At 31.8% G+C, this 18,018-nt stretch overlaps 2 protein-coding genes and 1 long non-coding RNA gene across 8 annotated transcripts; 2 read left to right on the top strand and 1 right to left on the bottom strand.

Moving 5' to 3' along the window:
• Positions 1-361: 361 nt before the first annotated feature.
• On the top strand, positions 362-2,686 carry LOC117211706. The gene is made up of 3 exons (XR_004488306.1): positions 362-578; positions 2,264-2,523; positions 2,635-2,686. It is a non-coding gene; the product is annotated as an uncharacterized LOC117211706 (long non-coding RNA).
• Positions 2,687-9,911: 7,225 nt separating this feature from the next.
• On the top strand, positions 9,912-13,210 carry LOC117211614 (paraplegin-like). Its single transcript, XM_033455686.1, has 9 exons — positions 9,912-10,281; positions 10,340-10,606; positions 10,674-10,890; positions 10,964-11,269; positions 11,350-11,518; positions 11,598-11,950; positions 12,029-12,525; positions 12,602-12,727; positions 12,913-13,210. The coding sequence occupies exons 1-9, from the start codon at positions 10,114-10,116 to the stop codon at positions 13,036-13,038; spliced, it is 2,229 nt and encodes a 742-aa protein (XP_033311577.1). The 5' UTR covers positions 9,912-10,113; the 3' UTR covers positions 13,039-13,210.
• A 365-nt stretch (positions 13,211-13,575) lies between these two features.
• On the bottom strand, positions 13,576-17,866 carry LOC117211613 (exonuclease mut-7 homolog). Of its 6 annotated transcripts, XM_033455684.1 has the most exons (14): positions 17,531-17,866; positions 17,316-17,456; positions 16,943-17,127; positions 16,624-16,862; positions 16,380-16,561; positions 16,114-16,308; positions 15,855-16,052; positions 15,625-15,774; positions 15,267-15,545; positions 14,915-15,063; positions 14,433-14,816; positions 14,164-14,354; positions 14,027-14,084; positions 13,576-13,945 (listed from the first exon to the last, which is right to left on the bottom strand). In XM_033455684.1, the coding sequence occupies exons 1-14, from the start codon at positions 17,694-17,696 to the stop codon at positions 13,712-13,714; spliced, it is 2,751 nt and encodes a 916-aa protein (XP_033311575.1). In that variant the 5' UTR covers positions 17,697-17,866; the 3' UTR covers positions 13,576-13,711. The 6 variants fall into 6 exon arrangements, with proteins under 6 accessions (XP_033311575.1, XP_033311574.1, XP_033311571.1 ...); XM_033455683.1 differs by having other exon boundaries at positions 13,576-14,084; positions 14,164-14,345; XM_033455680.1 differs by having other exon boundaries at positions 13,576-14,084; positions 16,117-16,308.
• Positions 17,867-18,018: the final 152 nt, after the last annotated feature.

Raw genomic sequence — 18,018 nt, 5'->3', positions numbered from 1 at the left:
CTGAGTTTTCTAAATTTTAAGTATACAAAAATTCGAGTATCTAGATTTGCAAATGTATAATAAATAAATCTAAATTCTGAAATTTAAATTTCCCACTATTTTCTTATTTGGAAACAATTTGGAAAAGAAACTTTTTTACCACTGCAAAGTACAAAACCTTGATTCCAGGCAAGAATATTCATAATTACTTGCCAATATGTACCTACTGCAAAGTGACGGGTGTCGAAAGTTGACGCGTCAAGTTGCAAAGGAACCATCGAAAGTGGTCGATCGTTCGACCCAAAGAATTCTTTTTCTACTCAGACCGACAGGTGCAATCGCTTTCACCCGCGGATATTATTTCTGTCAACGTTGCCCGTGTTTATCCGCATACATATTTGACGAACTCCTCTCGTGCAGGTCCAACGTCTAGGTCGGTAGCGTGTTACCTGAAGAAGCAATCTCTGTCGCATGAAATAACATTTAGGCCGGACTGTCTGGTCCACTGCATCCTATTTTATCTGCAAGTATACCTGTGTTACGCCAGCTTCTGTGCAAGTGTCCTGGAATCAAAATGATTCTCTGTTTCAATGTAATCGGTTAGTATGCTACATGTCTTCTAATTAATATCGTTACGTATGATTAGAATGTTTTTAGTTCCTGTGAACATGAAAAATATTTAATAAGTGTTATTTTTATCCTACATTTTCATTTCTGTGCTATTTTTATTATTATTAACATTGTATTGTATTCGTTTATTGCATTGAGGCTTATGCCTATTAACAATTTTTCTGTATATGTGCACGATTGATATATTTTCTTTCTATCTTAGTTTATTCCTTAAAGTTGTATCTCATTTGATTATTTATCAAAATATGTCTATCTTAATTTACTATATAGATTGCTATACATCTTCTTGGTTTCTCTATTCGTTTATGCAGAAAGCTTCCCAACTTCGTGCTTCCTTTTATGAAGTTTGTAGTTGCCATACTCGTTTTTATTATTATTGCCTACTTTTTCTGTCTTCATTCATTTATTATTGCTGTTACTATTCCTTTTTTATGATTATTATTTTTACTATTTCTGTCCATTCCTTAATTGCCAGTGTGATTTGCCTGATTTTTGTATACATATATTGTGCAGTTGTTTAGTATGTAATTGTTATTATTATTACAAAGTATACAATATTTGTATGCACATACGTTTATCAGTTTAGTTCCAAAAAGTATTGTTAATTAATAAGGAAATGGGTACAATTGAAATTCAATTAATCCGCAAACAACAAGCAGTATGCAAATATAATAAAATAAATGCAACGGCGTGTAAATATTATGTTACGTTCAATGTTGTATTCAACATATTTGGAAACGATGATAAACACAAAATTAGAAGAAAAAAATAACATTAGAAAGTTATTCAAACATGAAAATATGAATAAGAAACTTTCCATTTAACTGGAACGGTACAAAGTCAAAGAAGTGGATGTATTATTTAATGTGAATTAATAATGACTTTCTTGTGCAAGCTTCCAGATTTTCAAGTCATTCTTGTGACACTTTGTGTGTATTTTCGCCACCAGGATTACCTGTCTCTTTGCCTACACTTTGTATAAGTAGTCCTTTCGTAAGGCTAACTTTCACAGGACCACATGGTCACCCATTACTGAACTATTAAGTGCCCATCAATGTAGTCTAGTAAAAGCTTCATCTCATGTGTACAAGCTAGATGGTCTTCAGGTATTTGATTCTGGTAGCGTTTGTGCAGTCGTTGTCCCTATGCAAACCCCGTGACATATTTTTTAGTACTTTTAAACGCTTATTTGTTATGCATAGAGCTTTGTTTTATAGGTCCAATAATTTTTTGTTTACAGAAAAATGCAATACTTACAATGTTGCTTCTCACAATGTTCCTGTTCAAATGCGATATCCAGTTTACTTCATTCGCTAAAATTTTATAAACTTTTCTATCATTCAATAGCACAATACACGCTACTTCCAATTCTATTTCACTGCAATTCCAAAGTTTCGTTTCGAAGTTTTTTATTTCCGTTGAAATGCAACGTTCAGAATTTTGCTAGACAAGATTCAAAGTATCTTGTCACAAGTAAGAAAACGTATAGTGTTTCCAATATTGCTTCCTTCGCAATTACTTGCGTCTTTCCTACAAAAATGTAAATTATTTAATATCTGCTTAAAATAAATCTATCGCTATATCGAATATAATATAATATTTAACGAATACCAGCTTACGCGAGAGCATACAAGGTTTTCTTCTGTTCCTTCAGGGAAGACAGCATCGATGCTTGGCAAAGTGGGGGAGGAGGCAAGGGATACGAGGAGTGTGAAAAATAATTTCCTGCCGTTGATATGTGGCGGATCGGACGAGAAGAAAAGTCCTGGCCGGGGGATATCAAAATATTATTCGAGGGTTACCTAGGGTAGCTCCGCATTCTCGCGCCATATAGGAGCCCTGTTGAAGCTAAAGTGGATGGTTATTGCTCTCAACCTGACCGCACAGGCTGGCACACTCGACTACCTCATGGCCGTACACGAATTTCATATTTACCACTGGTTAATCCATCATGCTTGGTTTATTTCAAATTTGTATCATTTATCTATTAAAACGCGCTACAAATAATTGTATTTCTCTTTTCAGGAGAATGTATCTCGTTGTTTCTCATTTTATTCTGCAAAAATTAAAAGACAGTAAGTACTTTGTAATATACTTTGGTAATAATTTGTTTTATTTTATAGAATTAAGAAAAGATTCGTGATATCTCTTTTTATTTCTCTTACAGGATGATCATCAAATTTATGTGTCAGATGACGAAAAGAAATCTTCTTGAATTCTCCTTAACATATCCATCTGAAAACAAATCGATTTTATCAGCAGATAAGAAAACATACGTGTATTTCATTTGTATTTTTATGAATAACATTTTTTTCAATATTATTCATTCTTCAAGATCTTGAAAAATATACTTCTGTATAAATACGTCGACTTTATACACATTGTATATGTAATTATAGAGGAGCAAAGTTACAATATATAACTATAATGTTTCATCTTTTATCTAATTCCAATGAAAAATTTCTACGTTGCTTTTCAATGTAAAAATACAATTTTAGAGTTCTATTCAGAGTACATATATATAAATTCGAATATTAATGTTTTCTGCATTTTTATATTTCGTTTCTAACCAAGTGAAAAATCACTACATTGTTTTTTAATCTAAGTAGACAAATATTGAAGCTCTACTCAAAATATATGTAAATTGTAATATCAAGATTCTATGTATTCTTCTATTTCATTTCTGTATTTTAATTTTAGGAAACTGTGCGAGTAAAATCGTCCATCGGTTCCGGTATCACCACGAATCCACGATACAGAAGTAGGTGCACACGCGCGCGCGTGTTTGCGCCCAGTTGGGAAGCGTTGCACTCTCACACATGCGCGCACAAGTACAGCAAGTACTTACAATTAGTACGGGGAACGCAGCCCCAAGCTGTGAGAGACGGTCGATATGTGGTCACAATGAAGGGTGTGGCGTTCGAGGACCAAAAGCTCTCTCCTGTCCGCTTTATCCTACCATTGGCTGTTGCCAGGTGTCGAGAATGGCGGACCTTTCTCGCCGTGGCCCTCCGGCTTCTCTTAACAACACTTCAAGTCTTCTCGCGACCGCCACCAAAGATTTTGCTTTAATTGTGACACGTGGAATGGAGGCAGCTTTCTGATTTGCGATTCACACGCGTTAGTGTAATTCTTAGATCCTTAGAATATTGAGTCATTGTACATTCGTAATTAATTTTTAGTATTTAGTTCCTTGTTTCATTGTTGTAGTGTAGTACAGTGTTATAGTAGATTATATTTCTTTCTTTTGTTTAATGTGATGTTGAATGTGCTGATAGAATATTTACTTTAATTTTGCTTGTTTTCAGTTATAGTATACTCAGATAGTAGAATTATAGTACGGTATAGTATATACATAGTATATTTGTATGTGGTATTAAATATTTTTGATTCATTGATATTGACATTATTGATAGAAAAAAAAGAAATCTGCTTGTTTTTGTCAACTGAAAATATCAATTAATTAAAGTAGTGTGTTGTATGATACTTATGAGTTAGATCTTGCAAATAACGTTACTTACTAAGCATAAATACTTATGTTGATAATAAAAATATCTATCGGAAGTAATTGCATAGTAGTTCAGAATTAAGTAACAGAGTTGCTGTATAACAAATTGTATAATTTGCTTGTCTTAATCCGTAAGTGCCTTGAACATCAAAATTTAATTTTCAGTATGAACTTATGCAATTGATACCTATCAAATGGAAATTACAACATAAAATATCTACTACGATTTGGACAACTCTCTTCTATATAAGAGTATAGTAAATGCGTGTAGTATAATATTCTTAAATCGTTCAAGCTCTCTTAATTTCCTACGAATGATCCATTTTCAGTGCCTTCAATTTTTGATGAAGTGTTACGTTTTCCAGGCAGGCTATAAATTCGCTTGAAAAAAGCCAAGTTTCCAACGAACAAACGATTCAACCAGAAAATTACATACTCAAGGTTCTTAGCGGGCGCTACTTTAATGGAGACACGTGTCGCGGGTATTTCAGATCGTCGGTACACCGTGTCGCGATGATGAAGAGAATGACGACGTTCGAGGAAGATTGATGAGGTGTGTTTACCGCTAACTAATTCCCGTCTGCTGCCGGTTCACGTCTAGCCAACTAACTTTTGCCCCCGGCGGAACGAGGATCCCGAAGAGCGTCCCGAATTTGCGCCGACAAATTGTTTGAATTCCACCGACGGATGATTGAGTATGGAATCAAGAATATCGTGAAAAATGCGTCAGTGTGGATCTAAGAAAGGACATTTCATTAAAATGGAAGTATAATGAAAAGATAGAAAGATTAGGTTAGGAATAAATGTAACAGTAAAAGCTTTATTTTAAACTTTTCATTTTGTTACATCTAATAACATAACCTTAAAAGATCCTTATTTCTTCGCAGAAAAACCTGTTTCTTTCTCATCGTCTATAATATCATCGTTTCTATCCCATTCGAAGAACCTTTATAATCCTGAAGTTCCTCGTCGATGACGTTTCATTCCAACTTCCGTTCTCGTTACAGGAGAAAGTGTCAGGTATATATTGATTTGGAGTAATTTCACAAAACGATACGATATCGTCGTGGAAAACATACAAATTGACGAAGAAAAAAATCTTTTGGTAGTCGTTCACCGGAGGTGGTTAACGAAGCATCACCCTGGATTAGGCTTGCGTCAAGCCACAAAACCAGCCTCTTCTCGGGGTTCTGCGTACGATGAAGAAACGGAGGTTATTCTTGGTTGAACAAACACTGGAATGGGTCGCGTGCGCCTCCCACATATTTATAGATTTTATCTCTCTTTGACTTCGCCGAGGCGAGTAGGCGTTCGTGTACTCGCGTGCACCACGAGCGGGAGGAGGAGGACGCGAAAACTGGGAGAAAATCTGTGGAATGCCGGTAGAAAGAAGGAAAACATCAGCCGGAATGACAGAAGAGAAGAAATCGAAAAGGGATTGCTTCTATTTTGGCTTGGCTAGAGAAAAATTTGCTTCCGTTACGTCGACCAGATTTTTCTTCAACCCTTTCACATCTATGAACGAGATATCTGGCGTGTCTTTCCATTAAAATGCAAGATATCTGCAAAAAAATTCGGCAAAAATTAATGCAGGAGATATCTCTTGTGATATTTTTGATGTTTCATTAATGATATTTACTATGTATAGAACATGGACATTCGTTGTTACTTTTACATTTTATATGTATTCAGTATTAATTATATACAATGGTTACAAAAAGTATTAGCATATAGTACCTTTATTTTCCTATGAATCGGATTTTTATTGGATTCTATACGTTTTATTCCCATTGTATATAATCTTTGTAATCACATGAAACTACTACTAAACGCGGTAGGAAATTTAACATACTTAGACTTAATTAATTAGTATCTAAATAATATAATGGATCTGCTGATATTTTCCTTAACCACTGTATACGAATATTAAACACACAAAATATCTCGTTCAAAGCGTCGCAAGAGCGGCCCACTTTCCAGATGCAAAAGGATTAAACAAAGATTAGCGAGATTGCTATAAATATTAAAAAATCGAATTTTCGACAGACTCGCCATGAATCGTCGAAAATGTCGAAACATTCCTTATTCTTTATTCGGCGCTCTTTTCAGCAATTTTCACCGATCCGCGCACAATAAGAAGATAAACAAGCAGCTAGAAGAAGCAGAGGGAGGCGGCGAACAGTTGTCACCAGACATGAATGGGAAGGTTTTTCGCGAGCCACAGAAATGAAACGAACGACTATTGAACCAACCGATTGTTCGATGGTTTCGCAGTGTTATTTTTATAATTCACTATATTCTCGATTCTCCTGCGGTGGCTCTCGTGGCAAAGCGTGGTGTTGTTTTTATTGGCTGCATTTAGGGAATGGAATAGTGGAGGCCGGCGAACAGGAAAGGGATCGAGCGAGAAAAAGGCGGCCACACGCTGAAAGAGGGGAGAATCGGTGGGAACGGGGTGTTGTTCCATCCCTTCTAGCAGCGCCGTCTATTCTATCCGGTAGCACCTACGTTCTAGTGCCTAAACCGAGCTAGAGGTAGGATAGTACGAGTTTTAGGGGTGGCAAGACACGATTCGAGGGGCTGAAGAGAGAGAGGAAGGACGTAGTGTTGTGGAGAAGGGGAGTGAAACGCGAAAGCACGCACGACTACCAGGGTTGACAATACCACAATCATCCAGTGTTATTTCAGTACGAATTCCTTCTGCCCACCCCGTCTTCCTTTCTCTTATTGTGTTCTCTCTCTCTCTCTCGTTTTTCCTCCGTTTCCCCCTTCCATTTTTCTCTTCTCTTTTCCTATCGTTTCTTCCTCTTCCTCTATTCATTCTCCTATTTTCAACATTTCGACAAACTTGTTCGTCTGTCTTTATCCTGGATGCTCCGGGATCTGGCCATTTTGCTAGAAGAAAAACATCTCTCGCCTTTTATCCGCAATTATCACTTTGTCGGGTTCTTTTTCTATTTTATAGGTAAGGCTGTTATTGTTGTCGGTGGTGGCATCTTGCGGTGTGTCGATTGGATTTTGAAATTTGATAGTACTGATGATAACAATAAGGCTAGAGAATAAATTCCTGGTTAATGTACGTTGGTCATTCTTTTTTCTTTTTTCAGAAAACTATGAACTCACGATCCCGAAAATTAGGCGTCACTCTTCCGGATTGGAAGGAGGCTTCTTTTTGTTTGAAATATACCCCGGGATTCTGAACGAGTGGCATCTGTAATAACAACGTCCGTTCTTGCAGCTCTCCCTATACGTAGCGTCGCTACGTGAACGCTACGTGAAATGGATTTCTGGAAGCCCGTTCAGGCTCTGATTAACCACATTTACGCGGGAACACTAATCCCGACGAAAGATCCATTACCGATAATAGTTTCATGGACAAAAAATATTTCCTTGAGAATTATTTTCCTGGAGAACCGGAAATGAAGGAAAAGAAAATGATATCTAAGGAAGAAGCATTTTTACATACGATGTAATGACTCATTACTAGTGAGTATTTGAATCCTTTGATATTTTTGTATACGAAATTTATGAATGAATTGGATACCGCATAGTAAGAGGAACTGAATGAACCAAGTTGTACACTGGCCACAATCCGTGACGTTATTTGGTTATCATAGCAAACCTAACACAACATGGTTTGTTATTTAACAAATCAATTGGTTCCATCCTCCTTTTTCAGCGTAAGTATCATTCCTTCTATGTCTTTCTTCTTTACGTTTATTTCTTCTTAAACAATTTTTTTAGGTTATATCATTCGACTCGGTTTGTCTATTCGTGAAAAAAACATTAATTGTATTATTGGCATAAATTTTATTGTCTTTGATTTTCACAGAGAAAAGATGTTTTGAAGTACTTGTAGATAATTCATAATTGCAAGTAATGTTACGTATAATGATAAGTAAGTATTTAATACAGTTTCTAGAAGTTCACTATGTCTTTTTTTTATTACATATATTGGTATTTGAAGTCTATAGATATACCATATTGCCTTGAGATATAAAATAGGGAGAAAAATTAACACACTAGTAATTTGATATTTGTACGTATGTCAAAGGTAAAATGCAAAGTCGACGATTGACGATGTCTTCGCGTATCTTTCTTGTACTCTTTACTGAAGTATGTCGGAATAGAAAGAGAGGGAGAGAGAAATACTCTGTCGCCACCTTCTTAAAGCCAACGAAAATATTGTTTTACGTAAATATACGTTCGCGATGAACCACTTTTATCCTTTCCTTTTCACGCCTTTTAAGCGATAGAGCTGTAATTGTCAGCACTTTGTCATCAAGAATTTTGCCAGCTCCAATTGCAGGAATATGAACATATCGTAGAAAGCATGCATCGATTTAATTTTAATTAGTCAGCACTTCTATAAGATTTCTTCGGTAATTGTATAGATTTTTGATAATAATATATTGGATTACAAATTTATGAATTTTCGGAACAATCTAATAAATTAAAGTAAACCGTGCATTTTTAAATCTTATAATTAAATAAACGAGAATCGATCAAAATTAATTTTACTTTTTACTTTTTAGGTAAGTTTCTTCCTTCGTTATGTGCAATTCTACAAATAACACAAATCTATACATCTACAAATAATTACGATATAACTAAAATTATCAGTGTTCGTGGTATCATGGGGTCATATACTTCAAAAAGTATGAACGAATAAACGAAGAAGTGATCCATTAGGTAGGAAGCCCCAGCTGACACACCCTGACGCTATCAAAACACGCCTTAAAACTTATATTCCTGCGTAACGGCATGGTAGTGGTGGAAAAACTGCGTACGTGAGATAAAATAACAGAGTGTAGTTAACAGGCTTGGGTAAAAATATTCAGCCAGCTTCCACCATTCTCCCTTTCCTCTCTTCCTCTTTTTCTCTTTCATTCTCCCTCCCCCTCCTATTTTCCTCCTCTCACCTTTGATTCTTTTATACTCTGTGATTACAATGAATCTTTCTAAGGCTTATCTATTTGTTACATAAAATTTTATAAAACACTATTTTTTTGAAGCTTTAACATTGGGCACTTTCAAAAACATCGCAATTTTTAATGCATGCAACATTGAAAACCTGTTGATATACTCCTATCTTTTACATTTAAATTTTGAAATATGTAAAAATAAACTTTAATTAATAACTAAAAGATGATACCCTTTTAATAACTAATTTCCCATATAAGTTTAATAAGTCATTTTTCAATGTACGATTTGATATTACGTACGTTTTTAATAATTGTATAAAAAATAAAACAAAGTACACCACACGGCAAGTGTTAGGTAAATCAGTTTCTAAATTACAGATATTTTATATGAATATTACCTATTATTGATATATTACCGACTCATATCAATTATATGTATGTAAGTTTATCGATAATATAAATTTCTGTCTTCGTCGATAATATGGAATTCGATTTCCGTCGATAATATAGATAGATTATATAGATAATATAGATAATATATTGTCGTTGTCATAGACAGGATAATTTTGATTTTGTTCATTTTAGCAATGTCATTAATCTAATAAATTATTTTTAGTTAATTTTGATTATATATTAATTAATGTATTTGCAAAATTGTTTTTTAATGGTCGTAGCATCTTTTATAATTTATTTATAATAACTTTAACATGTTAATTATTTAGCGATTAGTATATTTTTATATCAGTGAATCATTACATTTAAAGTCAATTAAGTAAAATTTATTAATAAATGTAACAGTAGATAAAAGAATCTACCTAAAATATCCAATTTTCTCATCTGGTTTTTGCAATATTGCAAGATATTACGAAACTTTTAAAGCACATAACAACTCATGTATATATATAACTCTATGAACAAGTTATAAAATGAATACCATCTGTTAATCTAAATATTGGAATTTCGCCAAAATAATTACTATATAATTAACTTGCAATGAATTTACAGTTGTGATTTATATATTAGGTTTACAAATGGGTTAACACATGTGATCTCATATTGCATGATACAAACATGCAGAGTTCGATAATATATTCCGAACGACAGTACGTCGTTTCACGAAAACTTCTTGGATATTTGTTCAAATATAATTTAAAGAAACACAATGTATTTAACATTATCTCCAGAAATATTAGTTTTAATAACCGACGGAATGGGTTATGTTTTCTATTATCACATCAGGTAATTATTTCAATGAATTAATGTTACACTGGTATGATTATTAGAAAATTTGTTTTAGTCGTATAGAACAAAACACACGGGATTGAGTGGGACGAAATTGCTGCTTTCAAAAAATGAGTCGTTTAGAATTTATTTTTCAAAGTTGTGTAACGCAAGAAGTTTCAGCACAAGCTCTAGTAATTATCAACGCAGTTCCAATGAATCTGACAATTCTAATAAAGACTCTAAAAAATCCGAATTAAATATGCTACTACTGAAATTTGCTCTAATGATCTTGACATGTGCCCTCTATTACTTAATTATGTCTGGAATCTTCGACACAATAGTAAGTTCGTGAATGAATAATTAACAGTTCAAAATATTTACTCATAAGACTTATTATTTTATGCCAGGTCATGGGAATGGACTGGGACGATTTTATAAATGAAGTACTTTTAAAAGGACAAGTTCAAGAAATTAGGATTTATCCAGATGATGTACAAGCTACAGTAAGAACAGGTGCTACTTATAAAGGAAGAATCCTGTTTAAAAGGCTTACTTTTTATAATGCTCCTGATGATGTTGAAGCAAAAATTAGGGCAATAGAAAAACGCATTGGCATTAGATCAGGTATAATTATCATACATATTTAATAAATCTATAAACCATTTTTTTATACTGAAATTCATTGAATAATTTTTAGAGGATGGAATTTCAATTAGATATGTTCACATGAATGAAGAAATGGCTATAACAGAGATAATTAAGATATTATTGACAATTGGGTTCTTTTTTATATTCTTCCGTAATCCAATAATAAAAAAGCAATTTACCAGTTTTTCCTTTCTGAAAAGAGCAAAATATACATTAGTGGAACCTTTTTCTGGTAAAGGTGTTCGTTTTAAAGATGTTGCTGGTTTGAAAGAAGCCAAAATAGAAGTTATGGAATTTGTTGATTATCTTAAAAACCCTGAAAGATATACAAAGCTTGGTGCTAAAGTGCCTAAAGGTTTTCTATATTTGTATAACTCTAATATCTATAATTCTTTTGAAATATTTTTTCTTGTAATTCATTGAAATTGATTTTAGGAGCTTTACTCTTAGGACCACCTGGTTGCGGTAAAACACTTTTAGCTAAAGCTGTTGCAACTGAGTCAAATGTTCCATTCTTATCAATGAATGGATCTGAATTCACTGAAGTAATAGGGGGACTAGGTGCTGCGCGTGTAAGGGATTTATTTGCAGAAGCTAAAAGAAGGTTTCACTGATTTTTATTTTGACAAACAAAGCAGTTATTAATATATTTAAACTTATTGTTATGTTATCTGTTTCGGAAGAGCGCCCAGTATCATCTATATAGATGAAATTGATGCAATAGGGAAGAAACGAGAAGATTCGTATAGCGAATCTGCTAACAGTGAATCCGAGAGAACATTAAATCAACTTTTAGTAGAAATGGATGGAATGATAGAGGCAAAGGATATTATTATTTTAGCCTCAACAAATAGAGCAGAAGTTCTAGATAGAGCTTTATTGAGGTGTGGTAGATTTGATAGACATATTTTAATTGATCTTCCGACTTTAGAAGAAAGAAAAGACATTTTTGATTATCATCTTCAGTCGTTATCATTGGAAGGCACTCCAATGAAGTATGCTAAATATTTAGCTCATCTTACTCCCGGTTTTAGTGGTATGTGTGTAATTCTCAATAAATTATTTGAATCTTACTTTTATTTTAATACTCTTGTTTTGAATGGTATTTTTGAAGGAGCTGAGATAGCAAACGTCTGTAACGAGGCTGCATTACACGCAGCAAACGAAAAAAAAGTTAAAATCGATAATAATGATCTCATGTATGCAATTGATAAAGTATTGGGTGGTTCAGTGAAAAAATCTAGTACATTGACACCTCCTGAGAAAGAAGTTATTGTTTATCATGAAGCTGGTCATGCAGTAGCAGCATGGATGTTGGAATATGCAAATCCTTTAATTAAAATAACAGTAGTACCAAGAACAAATAAACAATTGGGTTTTTCTCAGTATTTTGATTCAAATCTAAAACTTCTAAGTTCAAAACACCTTTTTGAACGTATGTGTGTACTATTAGGCGGTAGAGTTGCAGAAAATATAATGTTTAACAAAATTTCAACTGGTGCGCAAAATGATTTACAAAAAGTAACTGATATGGCATATCTCCAAGTTCAACAATTTGGAATGAGTCCTTCTGTGGGTTTGCTTTCTTTTGATAAAGAACTAACGAGTACGGTAAGATATATTTATAATTTACCAAATGGTAGTAGTATACCACTGATTTATATTTCCAATTGAAATTATCAACTAGAAAACTAAAAAACCATATAGCAAGAAGCTAGGAAGTTTAATGGATGCGGAGGTACGAAGAATAATCGTTGAAGCATATAAAACAACTGAGAAGTTATTACAAGATAATAAAGATAAATTGATAACTGTATGTATGATTACTATATATATAATATACCTAAGCAGTTTTCATAATTTTTTAGACACCGTTTCAATAATTACTAAATATTACAGCCTTCTGCTTGATGAGTATTTAGTATTATTCTACTACAGCACATAGAACTATGTTAATCTCCTTAAATATCTAATAAATTTCCTTTCCTGAATTTATAGTTGGCTGAAGAACTTCTAAAGAAAGAAACCTTGACATACAAGGACATAGAAGCATTAATTGGACCTCCACCTTTTGGGAAAAAGAATATTGCAGAATTGGAGGAGTATAATTCAGGTGTGGAATAAATAAATGTTAATAAAATATACGACGTTTTCCAAAATATCTCTACAGTACTAATATGTAACAGAAGAAATGCTATTATTATGTTTTATTATGTTAATTTTTGTAATAACGATTCACTTGTATAACATATGTAATGTTTACTTTTAGAAATAATAAAACAATAACTACAACTTAGTGACAAAACTTTTACAAAATATTTTACGAAATCAACTCAATATATAAAATTATTCCTTTATTATTTAAAATTTTGTGCTGTATATGGGAAAGATAAAGAATAAAAGGGAAAATAAAAAAAGAATATATATATAGATAATTATTTCATTGTTTACTGTACGTTATTTTCCATAACTAATAGAAATAAGTATGAAGTGTTACTTTTACAATACAACGCATATAACATACCATTTTTGATATTTCAACAAAGGCTATATGAAATGTATCAATTTTTCGATATGAAATAAAAATAAACGAACGTAAAAGGTTAAGATAACTTATATATGTATTCAATAATATTAAAATACTTTTTAAAATAGATGAAGTACATTAAACATATCTTTGTTTTTGTGATTCCACATTATAGGTATAATTCTTATTGACTCAAATAAATAAAAACACTTTTGATTTGTGCTTTCAAAGTCTGAACTTCTTTAAACACTATATCACATGTAATAGTAATTAAAACTCAGATGGAACAATGAGATCCTTAATAGCACCATTGAGCGCACGATCTAAATGTGTACCATTCCAATATATCTTTCCACATTGTTCACAAATGTAAAAAACTTCTATATCCTGTAACACCTTCATTGGTACTTTGTCAATTTGTATTCTTGCTTGGTATTTCGTTGAACATGTATCAACATCCATAGAATTCGTACTAAGTATCCATGTACGATCCTCGCGTTCCAATTGGTTGTTCATAAAAGTATCGTATTGTAAATCGTTACTGCTTGAATTCGTTGCTATAGCTGACTGATATGTATTGTTTACATGATCTGATGGATTTGTATCAATTCTATAATTATTTTTACGTGTTATTTTAACATAACTAAAAGAAGATAAAATCCTATTAACATTATTACCAATATTTAATGCATAGTTTTAAGAAGAAAAAATGTGTAATGAACCTTTTTAAAAGTTTATCCATTAATTGCTTTGAAGCTTTCACAAATTCATCACTGTTACAATCTTGGCATCGACTAAATATGTCTCTATGTGTAACTATAATTTTAAAGTACTTTAATACTTCTCTTAGCTGAGCATCAGGATTAGCTGCCATTACAAAATAACAATCCTCAGGTGGTATATACTGTGAAAACTGTATAATGTAATTAAAATAATTAAGAATTAACAATAATGAATTACCAATAATAATGAACCTAATGAATGAACTTACTCTTAAATATTCCTTATTACGCGTCAGAAGCACCCTTTTTTCATAAAGTGCTACTTGAACAGATCGTTCTCCTCTTTGATCAAATGCAAAATGAACGCAATCGCATCCACACATTCGTAATTTACTTGTTAACCCACCTAACATTGAATCACAAACTACACGCCATTGATGCACTGGTATGGATTCACGTTTAATTATTTGTTTGTAATGTTGCCTGTTTAAATTCATGGACCCCATTCTTCGTGGTAATTGTATTGCTTTGTGAAAAGAATGATGATCTTGATTATTTGATTTCCAGAAATTATTCCTCAATCTTCTTTGCGGCGAATCTCTTTGAAAATTTTGTTTATCATAACTGAATTCTTTATTTTGGAAGGAGTGGGACTATAATAAAATGTTTATAAAGTACTATGGAGAATAAACGAATTATTTATTTAACAGAAGTTCTACTTTATTAGAAATACAGTAAATTATGGAACTACCTTTTGTGCAGGTTTCCTCGTATTTTGTTCTGGTGATTGATGTGGTATATGTTGCACTTCCGAACACACATCATAAAACGGTATGTCCAAATGTTCACATTGAATTTCTAATGTTGCATATATTTCTAACAAACAGTATGCATCTAATGCTGTAATATAATAATATATAATTATTATATTTGATTCTTGTATGTAAATATATATTGTATTATAATAAAGAGAATATATTGGATTGACAACTAAGTAATTGCGGATTTTGTCATTAGGTGGTATTGACAAAATCCGCAATCACTTAATTGCCAACCCAATATGTTATATTATAATAAAAACAACAGCAAAAAAAATTACAAACCAGCATATATTATTTGGCTTTCTCTTAGAGGTCTCTGTTCCCAATTAGAAAACTGATCAGATTTATTTAGTTTCTGTCCAAGACAAAGTTCTACAAGTTTACTCAAATTTTTTTTAGTAAATTGTTCATCATTTTCATGTGGAAAAACAAATTTATAATCTTCTACTAATTTTTTCCATAAGTGTACAATATCTAAATAACCTTGTCCACATATTTTTATTTTTGAAAATGCAGGCAAACTATTGCGTATAACTGTTATATCTTGTGCTATTCCAAATCCTATATCATAAATTCATGAAAATATACACGAATAGAAATAATAATTAGAATATACATTTATTAACTAGAAGAAGCTTACCAAGCTTTAAAATGTTTCTGTTTTCAAATAGAGCTTTGGATAATTTAATCCATAACTCTGTTAACTTGTTTCCTATTGTGGTTACATCTAAGATGTATACATTAGCTTTGGTAGCTATTTGTATTAAAGCTAATTCTGTTTGTTTCGTACCTAATAATTACAATAAATTTTGTAATTATTTTTTATTACATTCTACTGAAAGAAATTAAACCATTAACTTCAAATATTACCAAAGCATGGTTTCCATTCTAAATCAATACCAACAATAGAGACATCTCTTAATCCATTATCAAGAAATTCTGCAAAACTACAAAGATCATTTACTACTTTAATAGAATCTCTTGATAATTTCAATTCATGATAATTCATAGGATCATTGTCAATATTCAAATCATTCATCTTGCTAGTTGAAGGTCCTTCATTTATACCTACATAATGAAATCTTATAAATAATTGAAACAACATATAATATTAAAGAAGAGTTATTATTGCTCTCACATTCATTTTGTTCCTCTTCATATATAAGTGCCCATGGCCACTTTTCTCTAGGTACGTTAAATTTTTTAGCCCAATATAAAGCTTCAGCTGCATCTTTGGCATTCATTATCATCTTTATTGTAGCAAGTTGTAATGTATGATCATTTCCTACTGCATCTTCTACCATTTCCCTCCAGCTAGCAGTACCTTGATTTAAAAACAGTTAATCTTTTATTCACACTATTCCGTGATTTATATTATGTAAAAAATTAACATACTTAAACTAGATTCCACGTAACGTTTATACATGAGGAACTGTAAACCACCTTCGCATCTTTTTTTATTTAAATTAGAACAAAGTTCTGGTGGAAGATTATATACTTTGATAAAACGTGCTATTAATTTTGTCATGGGTTTTGTATTTGTTGTTGCCATCTTTACGTCTGGTATATTATGTTTTCTATAATATATTAAAGATATTATGCTTAAAACTTCTTTTATTAGTTCATTATTGAAACTTACATAATTATATCATTTAACATGGCAGTCATGTTATTTTCAGGTCCAATTAAATTATCCAAATACAAGACTAGAACCTTCTGCAAATGAGGATAATTTGCTAAAAAATCTTCTACAACTATTAACTTATTCTGCAGAATAAGTGGTAATAGTAATGTTTCTGGATTGGCAAAATAATCTTGTAATTCCAATACAACTGCATATTGTGCTGCTTCTTTGTATTTCTTTTCCTTAATGACTTCCTACAAGAATATACAATTTTTTAATTAAATAATATGTTATATAATAATTGGAAAGTTAAATATTGTAGTCTAAATAATACCTTTATTATAGGAAGAAATTCCTCCTTGTGTTCTATGAATTCATATGTAACAGCAACCATTTTAATGAATTCCATATTTTTTTGTTTAATAATTAATTGAAATGTTGCTAATTTTATTTCTACATCTAGGAACAGTTTACGTATTGGTTTCTCCAATTTCAACCAGTTAGCAAATTCTTCTATGACTATAACCCATAAAGAGATATTAATTTATCTTTAACATCACAGAATTTTTACAGTAATCTGCACAACAGTATCTATATAACTATGTATAAAAACTGTGTACTCAATTTTAATACTATTTCCCTATATACTTGCACATAATAAATATAACTTAGTAATGTCATTTCATTTATATTATATGTAAATAAACCTGTAAATGCTAATGATGAATTCTTTTTTATATGTTTAAAATCTGAAGTGTTCACTAATAATCGTATTGTGCTTAAATATGGATCAGGTGCGCTGTCAAAATATTCTATTAATGTTTTGCTTATAACATCACCCTTTTTCCCTGTAAAAATATGTAACAAATAAATTAATAATCACTAATAAATTTTATTGTTACAGTATATAATTGTCACTTACATAATTGCCATATAGATTCTAAAGATTTGAGCCATTCTTGTGTAGCTTTGTCCACATTTGAAAAAAATGTTAAATCTTTTTCATTTTTTGCGGACAAAAATTCTATCGCTGATAATAAATCATCATTACTTTTAGATTCTGAAACTGAGCCTGACATTGCTTGCATTGTTATATACTAATAATATATCGAAAAACGTAATAAAACTAAAGTATTTTGTGGTCTGTATTCTTTCAGATTAGCACAAAACTTGGTAAAAAACAATTGTATCGACACGTTATGTCAATGTTTCGCATAGACGTCGACAGGAAAGACACATTTCTCAAGTTTTCGATAGTTAGATTGTTATATACACGAAGTAAAACGATAACATTAAAATTCCCTACACGGCCCAATTTCTGTAATTATTTTATTTACTTTTTTTCATAATTTTTTTTCAAATTTTAAATAGAGTGTATGTATGTATCGAATCATAAATAAAATATGAAAA

This window comes from Bombus bifarius, unplaced genomic scaffold, assembly GCF_011952205.1.
Source record: "Bombus bifarius isolate JDL3187 unplaced genomic scaffold, Bbif_JDL3187 scf7180000008240, whole genome shotgun sequence".
Classification (NCBI taxonomy): domain Eukaryota; kingdom Metazoa; phylum Arthropoda; class Insecta; order Hymenoptera; family Apidae; genus Bombus; species Bombus bifarius.
This window is presented reverse-complemented; position numbering and strand designations above follow the sequence as displayed.

Excerpts from the sequence above, each read along its gene's own strand:
- LOC117211614 (XM_033455686.1), top strand. The coding sequence starts at position 10,114 with ATGCAGAGTTCGATAATATATTCCGAACGACAGTACGTCGTTTCACGA. Across the intron at positions 10,891-10,963 it reads ACGCATTGGCATTAGATCAG|AGGATGGAATTTCAATTAGA; the intron begins GTATAATTATCA and ends AATAATTTTTAG. Across the intron at positions 12,526-12,601 it reads ATAAAGAACTAACGAGTACG|AAAACTAAAAAACCATATAG; the intron begins GTAAGATATATT and ends ATTATCAACTAG.
- LOC117211613 (XM_033455679.1), bottom strand. The coding sequence starts at position 17,696 with ATGCAAGCAATGTCAGGCTCAGTTTCAGAATCTAAAAGTAATGATGAT. Across the intron at positions 16,053-16,113 it reads ACAAAATGAATGTGAGAGCA|GTATAAATGAAGGACCTTCA; the intron begins ATAATAACTCTT and ends TTCATTATGTAG. Across the intron at positions 14,817-14,914 it reads CGAGGAAACCTGCACAAAAG|TCCCACTCCTTCCAAAATAA; the intron begins GTAGTTCCATAA and ends ATTTTATTATAG.